The sequence below is a fragment of the Pipra filicauda genome, unplaced genomic scaffold, assembly GCF_003945595.2.
Source record: "Pipra filicauda isolate LSUMZ 115617 unplaced genomic scaffold, ASM394559v2 scaffold573_size283568_pilon, whole genome shotgun sequence".
In the NCBI taxonomy this organism is placed as follows: domain Eukaryota; kingdom Metazoa; phylum Chordata; class Aves; order Passeriformes; family Pipridae; genus Pipra; species Pipra filicauda.
This window is the reverse complement of record NW_024104724.1, coordinates 122501-134899: the sequence shown is the minus strand read 5'-3', so window position 1 is coordinate 134899 and position 12399 is coordinate 122501. Positions and strand designations below refer to the sequence as shown.

At 35.0% G+C, this 12399-nt stretch overlaps 1 protein-coding gene across 3 annotated transcripts in view; it reads right to left on the bottom strand.

The window, feature by feature from the left end:
* Nucleotides 1-12399, bottom strand: part of FAM172A (family with sequence similarity 172 member A) — a 255644-nt gene that overhangs the window by 138064 nt on the left and 105181 nt on the right. For all 3 annotated transcript variants that reach the window (XM_039387535.1, XM_039387536.1, XM_027717126.2), the window contains one exon: nt 4230-4448. In XM_039387535.1, the coding sequence (XP_039243469.1) occupies nt 4230-4448 (219 nt within the window). The remainder of the gene's footprint in view (nt 1-4229; nt 4449-12399) is intronic.

Below are 12399 nucleotides of genomic sequence, written 5' to 3'. Positions count from 1 at the left end.
AATGGCTCAATCTTCAACATGAAAGAAATCCATGGCACTGAAAGGTCACACCACACAAGTGGACACTCTGCTGTGACTTTCAGTCATGAAATGCTTCATGTCAGCTGTACCAAATAATAAGCAGAAATGGCACAAATGTGTTTGTATGCTTGCCAGGATATCCTGCCTACCAGCAGTCAAGGTGTACTATACGGTATATTAATAAACCTGCCTTTTACTGCTTTTTCCTAAATATTGGCACAAATTATCCTGATGCATTTATTTTTAGTAAAACAAATTAATTAGCTGCACATGATCTTTTCTTATTTAATCTCTCACAGAAAATGGGAAAAATTATTTAGGAAAGGTATGTTACATCCAAAATTAATTTAATTTCATTGATATGCTGTTAGTAAAAATGGCACTATCATAGATTGTGCTATAGTAAAAACAGAATTTGCAGTAAGAATTATTAAAGCAGCTAAGCTCAGTGGAAAAAATAAAAGGACAAAATTCCTAGCACACAGGCCTTTGAAAGGCTTTTGCCCAGAAAACCTGACCCCATCAGTTGTTCTGATAAAGTTCTTCTTCCTACTTCTTCCTTCATTGCCTCTTTGATATCCTTCAGCTATTGCGGCAACAAGATTATTGCAAATTACTATTACTACAAAATTATGCAATTTATACTTTTCCCCTTAATAACATTTCAGAATCCACTCAGTATACTTGTTAAAGTGTTGAATGCTGCATAGAAGGGGATAAATACTGATTTACATTTTTAACTGTCTTTTAACATAGAGAAGACACTGTCAATGTAAAAATCTGTAGGGAGTGGGAGACGGCTCAGAGGGTGGAAGGAATGATGTCATATTTAAGCCTGTATGATCTGTTTCCATAGAAAAAATTTAGAGATCAACAAATTCTCAGTTTAGTTCAGTAATAAACAAAGGTTGGCTAGGGTATAAGGTTTCTGGGGGGAAGCATTAGCCCATATGTACAGAGCAGCCTCTGGTGGTCTAAGAAAAAATGGTAGTATTTATAACTAAGGATAGAAATATGTTTTTTTAAAAGAATGTATATACATATTTAGCTATTTTACTAAATCCTCCATTCAACACCTTAAAAAACAAGATGCATTTAAAATTATCTGCTGGCATTATAGTTGTTAAAATCCGAACAGTAAGTGTATTAAAATTCATATGCATTCATTAGCATACTATATAAAAGTAAATTGCTTGTGTTTAATCATTTTATAAAAGTATTACAGTCAATGCTGATTATGAACACGTTTTTTCCTTGGTTTGTATCGCCAAAATATAAACCAAATTTGTAAGAATGTTACTGAATTGATGACATTTTCTGTCTTCACTTGTGAATTCGGTTGCCAGATGTTTTCAAGAACAAAAAATTCTGTCTTATTACAAAACATATTAAACAGGTTTTCCTACCATAATGTTTGACATGATGTTTATTACCCAGACCAAATCAGTCCCTTTAACAAGCTCTAATGTATGCCAGAGAGTACATTATTTCATAATTAAAGAAACTCCAGCATGAAACAACAAGTACTTTGATCCTTCAAGCACTGTGCTTAATGCACTACACACTCCCATAGTTGTTTTTATTTTACTAATTTTGTACAAAAATACGGTGTAATTTGAGATTTCGTATTTTAAGACTCTGATTTTACATATTTTGAGTCCCTCAGCTATTTTTTTCCTATGAAAATAAAGAAAATACTTAAAGACAATTAACAGGGAAGAGTTTTAATTTTCCAGTTCTTGGAAAATCCAGCTGCAGAAGTGGGAGCATCATCCAGACAGCTTTAATTTGTTCAAATGACGTTTCTTCATCGGACCATAACAGACCTCAGTGACCCTATGAGAATATAACTGAAGATATTTATTCCTGCTACTTAACAGTCTGAAACAATTTCTCCAGCATATCTGACACAAATATATTTTCTTTCAAAGTTAGATGAAGTTAATGCTTTCTTTTGAGGATATTTTTCATCTAGTCTCTCTGTACCACTTTTTCCCTACTTGGCAAAATTGATGTAAGGCTTGCTGAGGTTTTTCAAAACTCTTTGATGAGATCACTATGAAGCCTCCTTAAATATTTCTGTTGAGTGACAATACGTTTTATTTCAAGAGCCTAGTTAGTCAAATGTATGCTATCCTATACAGTAAGTAAAGGCCATACATGAATTGCCCTTCAAGATCACCCCACATCAGCTCAAACCCAGCAGCCTGAAGTTATGGAAGCATAGCAGCAAGTTCCTGGGTGCAAGCAAACGGTAATCCTATGGATTCAAGCATGGGAGACAAGAAACAGATTGCAAATATGGTATGGCACCTCTTGCAACCACCTACAGACTTAGCAGTTCTGCCCAACAGAGTAAATGGAATGCTACTGACGGTCCAGTTTTGTTTCAGAAACTGATAGGCAAGGAAATTGCAGTAATTTGTCCTTCAACACTCTAAAGCAGGTAGGTTTTTCATTCTATTTTAAAAAAAATCTGTACTAGAGTGTATTGAATAAAAAAACCCCCAAGAAATTATTTCAAAATAAAACACCAACCTCATCAGAAAGCCTGATTTCAACTAATTGGCCTGGGAAAGGAGACCACTCCCCACACTTTCACTAAAACGTATGCTACTTCCTTCCTTAATTTGAAGAAAATTAAATAAGGAAAGATCAACAGTAATATTTGAGGCACAAAGCTGCGCAGAAAGGAAAATGGGATGGAGTCATATATTTTATGTTTCGGGGGTCAAACCTCCTGAAGCCAAATTTCATGCCTCATCAAGCAAAAGAGCCATGAGAAGGTGGAATTGCTAAAAAGGTTATCAAAAAAAGGTTCACTTTTAACAGGGGAACACTGAACTTGCAGCTGACTAGACCTTTTTCTGGACAATACAGCAACTTTGTCCACTGGCTTCTTATGGACCAAGACTGGTTGCCCCTCTTAAGAAGTAGGGTCTGGAGGTGGGCAGAATAGCATCTCATAAAAAAGCAGCAAACAGAAGACACAGTGCCTTGTTGGTGACTTTTAATATGTATAATACATTCTTTTGTTTCCCACACTCAGCTGTGAGATATTTCTCAAAAGACAGCTATATTTATGGTATTAGTGATAATCTTGCTTCCAGGTTACCAATGCTTTTAACTAGCCAGCACAGCTGTATTTCTCTTACAAATACTGTTATGCAAAACCAAAATTAATAGGGACATGTTAAAATTTAAGATGATTCTAACATGTCTTTTGCTGGATTTTTCTGTTTCTCACTAGAAAGACACATAGATTTTTACTGTTTTAACTTCACTATGGAGTTTCTGAAGTGTTTTATCTTTGAATGAAAATACTAACTTTCATAATAAGGGTTTTGGAAATTGTATGACTTAGTCTGGAATGTATAACCCATAGTATGTATATGAAGCAGAATGTGTCAAAGTGCAAATAATATTGTTTGTGCCCCCTGCAGAATTAGAAATCCTTGGGTAGCACTGTTATAATGATCCCATGCTGCTAGCATTACAAAGTGCAAAGGTTCACTGAGTCAGAAAAGGGCAAGGGACAGAGTTTCTTCATGATACCATTCTTGAATTATTCTAGCTTAAATATTTATTACGATATTAATAAGTTTCCTTCTTTTTCTGCCTTCAGAAATTCAACTCAAACACAATGGATGGCTGCTCCTATGAAAACAATCCATTACAGGATAAATCTGCTACCACACAAGATGAACACTGGTATTTTCCACAATACATTATTAATTTAGCAGGTAATATGTTAAAAAAACTGTAACTACTGTCTTCCCAGTATAAGAAAATAAAATACAGTAAATGTATACATGACATGTGAAGCTAGCATGTTGCCTAAGCTTCGCTAAAAAAGTGTTTCTTATGTATGTACACCTCTGTTTAAAAAATAATTTTTACAAAGTCTTTCTTAAACCATTCTCTTTCTTGATAGCACCAGTGAGTTCCTCTGGGGTTTATTTGAAGTTTCCCTTTGAAATTACAAAGAAATGTTTCATAACACTTCCAAAACATCAGATTCAATAAGTGACCAAAAATATCAATAGAATAAAGAGCCATGAACTCTGTATAAACTCTTGAATGACACCTCAGTAATGTGTTTGTTTAAAAAAAAAAAAAAACAATTTAAAATGCTTATTAGCCAGTATGGACAGTAAACATATGTATGCATCAATAAAGAAGGGCAAACAAAGCCAAAAGAAACTTACTCTAATATAGATCTGCATGGTTTCTTTTTCTTTTTGTGGATTTCGATACTTTTCGTAGAAGTCACGTCGCTTCTTTGTTTCCTTCTGGATTTTATCTTTTCTTTCCCTCTTTTCTGCAGGTTCATCTGAGCAATCAGAAGACAGCTGTATTTGGGCTTTTGTCTTCTCCACTTCAATATAGTTCTCATTGGGATTCAGAACTATTACTCCATAGCCTTCCTGTTTAAGAAGAGAGACACACGCACACACACAAAAAGGAGGAATATGAAAAGGGAGATTTAATGCTTGGAAATTCCTTGCATTTACTTTAATGCTCTTTAAAACTTTTATATTTATTTCAGTAAGTTCACACAACATAATTTATCGAAGGATTTTTAAGAATATTCTGTCATTAAAGAGATATTAACATGAGAATATGTGTCTGTGCGTGTGCTTATGCTCATATACACCCCTCAGCATCAGAAAAGTTGCCTGGTTTACCTTTAAAATAATTTAATATGTTGTTTTATTCATAAGCACTTCATATGACTTTTTCAGAAAACAATATGGGAACTAAAAGCAAAATACTGCTTTAAGAACTCTGCATAATGATGAATAAAAGGCTGTATACCCAGCCAGTAAAAACCTTTAAAATAAAAAGGATGGAGAGATTTTATATATATATATATATGTATGTGTATATATATATTAAAGAAAGCATGTGAAAATTATTCACCGCATTTTAATATAGTAAAACCTTTTGTCTAGCTGACAACAAGCATACCATGCAGAAGCAAATAGCAGCAGTAACAATGAATCAATATCAAAACTGAATCAGTGGTATTGCTTAGAAGTCACCTCCTTTATGGTGGCCCTGACTTTTTAGTGCATCTTTAAATCTGCTCTAAAAGTTCACTGGGATTATGTCATGTATTCAACAAATCCAGAGAAAATTTGTGACCTGCAGGATGCTTTTGAGCACACCAGCTGCATTTTTGTGCCTCAGAAAATGAGCTGGTTGAAAAATATATGGATTTATGAATGAAAAATAAATTTTGAATAAATAAGCCAACCATTATTTATGATTTTTAAATTACTGCAAATCACAGAAAAATTGTAATATTTTTGGAAGATACAACTGCAAACAGAGGGAGAAAAGAGAAGCACATGCATTTAACAAATGAGTTCTTAAAGTTAACATGGGTTTCCAGTCGAAATCAAACTGTCATTTAAAAGTAAATTTTAATAAAGACTTACTTTTTTGAAATGTCTATATTAATTATCTAACGGAACAGCTTTATTCCAGCTTTTCATTTGGTACGTCGTTTTGCTCTTAGGCTAGTCATGAGGATCAAAGAGGTCCCCTATACCTAGCTGCCCAGAGCAAACCAAGTCCACCCCAACAAAAGATACTTTATTTGGGCTTACTTTATTCTAATCTGTAGAGCCATTCACCAACCTTGTAGTTCATTGTGGCCACTGTCAGGTAGACAGATTGTCACTCAGTGATTTTCTACAGTTCGACACACTCGACTAGTTATCAAAATCACATCTGAAGGGAGTTCCTACCCCTCGTCCTTGTGCCCTTCTCGAACGTCTGCCATAGCTTCTCCTCCCACCAAAAATCAAGTTAAAGGGCACAGTTGCACTCTGCTAAACAGGGTTAAATAGAGGCATTCAGGACACTATCTCTGCTGTAAGGGACATACTCAAAAAAGGTCACCATAGGCCAAAGAGTAAAATTGCCTCCTTCCTAGACACAGCACCATAAGGGTCTCCTGTCACGTCACTCCCCTGCCCTCCATGCTGAGTGAATTGAACTGGGATAAATATAAACAAACAGGCAAATAAATAAACAAACAACAGGGAGCCAGCAAAGGAAAATAGAAAATTAAACAAGAAAAAATTTTAAATCTATCTACACCACTATCAGGAATGCCAGACAATATTAACACATAATGCTGTACTATGAACACATAAACTTTCCAACTTGGAAAATTTCAAAGCCCAAAATTCATCACAGAGAAGAATACTGCTTACAAACATTCCTAAACTGTACATCTCTGAAAAAAGGATAGTTTTTGAGTTTGCTATTGCCAGCGTAGGACCAAGTTTTTGCAGTACTTGGCAGGTGAGTGGATATGTGGCTCTTCACCTTCTTGACCTGCTTGTTTTGAGCAGAGACACTCTGGGTATTGATTTGTTTTCCTTTCTATAGAATGCCAAATGCAAAATTCATATGTTTATTACAGGTCTACAAGTGTTACAGGGATTTGAAACTGTCCACCTTAAGCTGACCACAACACAGACACACAAATCATCAGAGCGGAATTTGTCTAAGTTATTGATTATGTAACTGAAAATTACATGACTCATTTGTCCAATTTTATGAAGACACAATGTCAATTTTTCACACAGACATCAACAGATGAAATATGATTCTATTTTTAAATCCAACTATTTCATAAATCAATTAAAGGATTTTTATCAAATATCTTTTAAGCACTGTGGCATGACTCCTCTAATACTTTTTCTACAATTTCTCCCAGATAGCAGGCTTTTCCTATCAGTAGAATCAAAATAATTAAGTAATAACTGAGCCAATGTATTTTTTCTTTCTCAATTATGGGAAAGCCTAAGTCTTTCTGTTAGGAAAAGATAGTTTTTCTTATCTAATATAGTGTATTTCCCTTTCCTTTGTACTTCTGCATCCTAAATTGCAACATGGAAACAACGGCACCACAAAGAAGATTTGAGAGTAACATATATAGATCAACATGGAAAAACAAAATGACTGGTAAAATGTACCCAATTACAACCTCTCTCATTCAGCCTTAGTCCAGCATTTTCCATTGAAAAGAAATGCTCAGCTCTAAATAACATCAGTGTAAACAATGTGGCTTTTAAGTTCAATTAATTTTTTTAAAATGTATTTCATATGGGTATAGCTGCAGCAATGAAGTTTAGTGCAATCAGAAAATTAAAAATAAAGCAGTGAGGCTGAGAAGAGTGCAAGTCAATGCAAAACAGAACACAAGACCACTAATAACTAATCTTTAGCAAACTTTAATAATAAGCAAGATACAGTCTTTGACATAACTTTTACATAACCATTAACATAGACAAAAATCACATTCATTAAAAAGTATCTTTTAAAATTAAAGCCCTGTTCAGAAATATCTATTTGCATGAGGAACTGTATTCATCTTATTTCACCATTACAGTACCTTTATGCTGGAAAGTATTAAATATGCCATTACTATGCATTAGTTTGTTGATTTGGTGTTGATGTATCTATACTAAACAAATCAAATAAAATTACCAACTTCACCTATGATGAGCTTACATCATTAATAAAATGTAGTGACCTCTGGCCTAAGTAAATACCAATAATCTAGGAGGGTTTCTAAAACTTGTCACACTCAGTGGTATATTAGGTGGTATACAAATATTAGGTATGTTTTCAATGTATGTAATAGTAGTTTTCCCCTATGTTTCCAGTATGCACAGAAAGAGAAACCACTCCCTAAGTTGCAAAGTTTTTTCATGGTAAAAAGTTAAACTTTAGGACACTCCCCACTATCCCCATCAATCTTCAGCCAAGCACATCACTGTACCTCTGATGAGACCTAACAATCAGGACTGACACTGACAAATACAACTCCTAGTCTCTAATCTACAAAATTACAGTTTAGCTCTCAGACTAAAACACCCAATTAACGTCTATTCCCCCCCACATTCTAATGCTTCAAGGTAAATAAAATTTATTCTACACTAACTGCTGGCATCCTCCAGGTTGCTGCTTCTGGAGATAGAGGATTGCGATGACGAAAGGAAAGGCAGGCTTACAAAGTCACATATTAGAAAAAATCATGAATCTCGGTTACAATACCTTTACTACAAAGCCAGAACAATTAAGAAGGGCCTTTTCCGTCATAATATATAAGCCACAAATGGAGCAGTATGTTTTGCCTCTTACTGGAAGTTCAAGCAAGATGTTCAAAACAGAAGGAATACCAAAATTCTTGCTTCTGACAGCAAAAGTAAAGTTAAAAAGAAAGAACCTCAAAGTATTTGAGGTAAATTCCAGATCTTTTGAAATCTCCCCTGACTGGCCACATGAATAATGAACTGAAAGCATTCAGATCTGCATATTAATCCAGCAGGATGGGACACCATATGTGATCAGAGAAGTCAGAACTGGAGAGGTATCTTTTGACCTATGTAACTATATTTTTGGACTGCAAGCAAGGGTCTGAAAGAGATCATTTTCCTAAGCTTTATCAACATGAATTTTCAAGTTCGGGTTTCTATTTGGATGGCTGGCACAAGACCGGAGTTAATTCCCAGGGGAAGAAATGCAACTCAAAGTGCTCTGTTCTTAAATTCACCTGTGGTTAAAATGGACACAGCAACGTCCATTCATCTTTCCAAAAGATGCATGCTCTGTTCATTTCCCATCTTTTCCACAAGAAGGGTACATCTATGTCACTGTTGCAACACTGTAGGTGCAACAGCAGGATGAGGTCATGACAACCAATCAGAAGTCACTAGTGAAGCGTTAAAGTAAACATAGCTGTTGGAGATGCAGCTCAGCTTGAAAAATGCCCCCTCCATTATTTGAGCAATTTTCTCAAGACGTGACCTGCGACTGAAATGCCTGAAATGTCAGTTGACTCCGCTTTCTGTTTCCACCCAATGTACATTTTGGCAACTGCACCCTGCTAACACTGCGATATTTTCATCCCAGATATACCTTGGCCGCCTGAATTCCAGCACTATGTCCAAATGTATGAAAATGCTGTGTTTCTGCCAAATACACACTGTCCCACTAAGTTCCCAACTTAAAATGGCTCATCAGGTTAGGCAGGAAAAGAAAACGTGCCACAAAAAGTTTTTAGAGGACCACCTGTTGTCTATTATTTTTACATAGTACTTACTCATAAATCATAACACAGGGTAATTAATCAAGCTGTCAAAGAGAAGGTCAAAGGTTATGTGGGAGAGTCAGAAGGTCATGCATGGGCTGATAGAGGTCAGGGTCACACTGCATTCCTCATTATCAAGTTGGGATGAGAGACGGCCCAAGCAAACAAAAGTGAAAGCAGATGGAGAAGTGAGTGGATAAAAAAGAGGAGAAAATTTCACAAACAAAAAGAAAAGTGAAAGAAGAATGTCAGTTGCCTTCTAACAAGGAGGAGAATAGAGTAGAAATACTTTGAGATGTTCTCAAAAGGTTGCACATAATACAAAGAAACTACAGTTTGACTATTTAAATACACTTAATATAACCTTCCATCCAATCTTTCTGCAAATACTAAGCAACGCTGCAAAATGGGCAATGTAGTTTAAGTTCAATTTCACATCTGAGGTCAGTATTTTAAAGGTGAATTAGACACAAGGAACCTATTACTGTGGTGAATATAGATGCATATATATAAAATTGCTTCTAAATGTTTATGTTTATTCCTGTTTACGGCTACAACCAAGGAATGTTCAATAAAAAAGTGATAACCTCCTTGAATGATACATTAAGAGCTGTACTTTCATATACACAAATCTTTAAAAACACAAAGCATCATAAAAGTCCTTCAAGATGATAAAATATTCTATCATTACGCTGACCTGAATCAGACGCAGAACAGTGTGCAAAATTAGCTGTCACCCTTTCCTCAAAATCTTTGTTAATCTCATTTTGAATGTTTGCAGCTTTATCAACACATGCATCAATGTCAGCTCCTTGGTTACTGAACCGCTGTACTTGGAAGAAGATATAATTAAAATGTTTTGGCACAGAAAAGGTGAAATTGTATCTTCTCCTGTTCCCTGAGGAGTCTGTAAAACATGTAGGATATATTGACAAACACAAACCCTTGTCTAGAGCCCTGACATCCCAGGTCACCACACTGCTATTTATTTCAAAACATTCACTTTGCACTCATCCAAACTGTCGCCTGCTGTGTAACTAACTTTTAATGGATATTAGAGCTATAGAAACAATAAACTCTTCATTTCCTTTCTGTTACTGCCTTCTAATTTGTCACTGCATTACATCCATATCTATTTGCATGCAGCACTGTATTCATCTTATTTCACCATCTTCATGCTGGAAATTATTAAACAAGTCTGACTATGCTCTGCTTCGTTAATTTGGTGTAGCTAGTGTAGCTATACTAAAGAAATCAATGTTCAGGGCTACAAAAACTCACCAGAAAAGCTGTTCCAACATTTTGCATTTACTGATGGGAAGTTTTGAAAATAATTAATGTTTTATATCTATCTGTAATTACTAAATATGTCTACATGTTAGATTTGCAATTCTGTTTTATAATGTTTGTTCCCAAGGTCAGGACTGAATAAATACATCCATAAATTATAAGGATTTTTACTTCCTCGGTTGTGTACTGTATTCTTTGCAAGGAACTTCTGTGCCTTTACGAGCACTAGTTTCACTAGGATTTTCAGCAGAAAATTATTTCTCATGGCAAGAGAAACACAAGAAACTATGCTATAGCATTAACTTAATTCTGTGAATTAACAGAAAAGAACTATGTTCACATTCAACTACTGCTTAATAAACATCAGACCCACTACCTCTCTCTGATGTGAGTTCAGCTATTTGGAGAAATCAATGGAAGCTGAATGGAAGCGAATCTACCCCAGCCATGCAGGCAGGATACCGGGCTGCAAATAATCTGTCCACAACTGCTCAGGCTACAAAATCAGCTTCTGCTTTTCTTCACTAAGTGTAGACAGCTTTGGGGTCCCTATAACCTGTGAAAGACCGAACCCACTAGTTTGCCCCCAAGACATCCTATAGGAACCCCTTCTATAACTAAAGTCTGTACTCTAAAAGTTTACCCTGTCACCCCATCCCCGCCTTAAGAAACTATTTTACTTTCTTTTCCAACAAAAATTTCAAATGTTTCAGAGGGGTACAAGATTTCAAACAAGAAGCTTGGGCATATTGCACTTTTTCACTAAAATTTTAATTTAAACATTATTTAATTTAAACAGAGCTTACCTTTTCAAAGTATTGCACTAGAAACAACGTAAATTAAATAATTTTAATAAAGCCGACACAAGTAACAAGTAATTATTTGTTTTCATGTATCAATTGATACCAATATCTTCAATAGACACAAACCAAAGAGAATGCCAGTTAGTCTCTGAAAGTTATGCTCAAATAAGGTGCAGATGCAAAGCTGGAATGCAGGATTTTTAAAAATGTTTCTGTGGTATTTCCAAGCATCGCATTAGCTGGTAGTAAAAGTTCTCAACTGCAAATCCATTTTTCAATATACTTTGCCTCCTCTCTGAGAATGTCACAGCATGTCTTAATTATTCTCATTAGCATGTCATAATAATTATACAGCAAATAGGTTTTAAGTATGTATTTTCTATGTAACACAACATGAAAAAGTAACTAAATTTATTCTACAATAAACCTCATTTCCTTTGCTTTGGTAATAGTGTAAAATCTTTTTGTAAACATTTTATCTTTCTAAACTGTAGATATTCTTCTGATGGGCTCTGGATTTGTAACATATTTAGCTTGCAGAAAGGCAGCCCAAGTTGCCAAGTTCTTCTGCTTTACCTTTCATCTCCAAGAATTTATATGTATTAAACCATTACAGAAAAAGATTAAATGCCAATCTCTTGGAAGGTCTGTATTTCAGTACTCTAAATGAAAAATACATCATGCACGTAAGTGTTTTCTGCAAAATCTTGAAGTTAACCAAGTCTTGAAAGACAACTCCCATTTAGTGTTTTGTGACCAGAAACCCTGTATCTCAAAGGAAATTCAGCTGGTTTTAGTACATGCATGTACTTAATCATTTCCTGAGAAAACAGCCAATTGTAATCCATCACTAAAGCTTCTCATTTGTACCTATCTTCAACAAACAGGTGCAATTCAGGACATTGATGCTTCTTCCTTCCCACAGTGACCTATGTCAGAAGATCTTCTTACACTTCTGCTAAAAAATTTAATTACTTATGAGTTATGTTTTTTTTGTAAGCTTTTAAATTAATAACTCATTAAAATGTAGAAATATGCAAAACATGATCTCACTGGGTCAAACAGCTGGTTTGGTAAAATTATGACTGTGAAAGTCCCTAAAACATAAGAATATTAATAATTTATATTATTCATTATATGGCAAAAACTTTTTAAGCAGATTAAGGGACC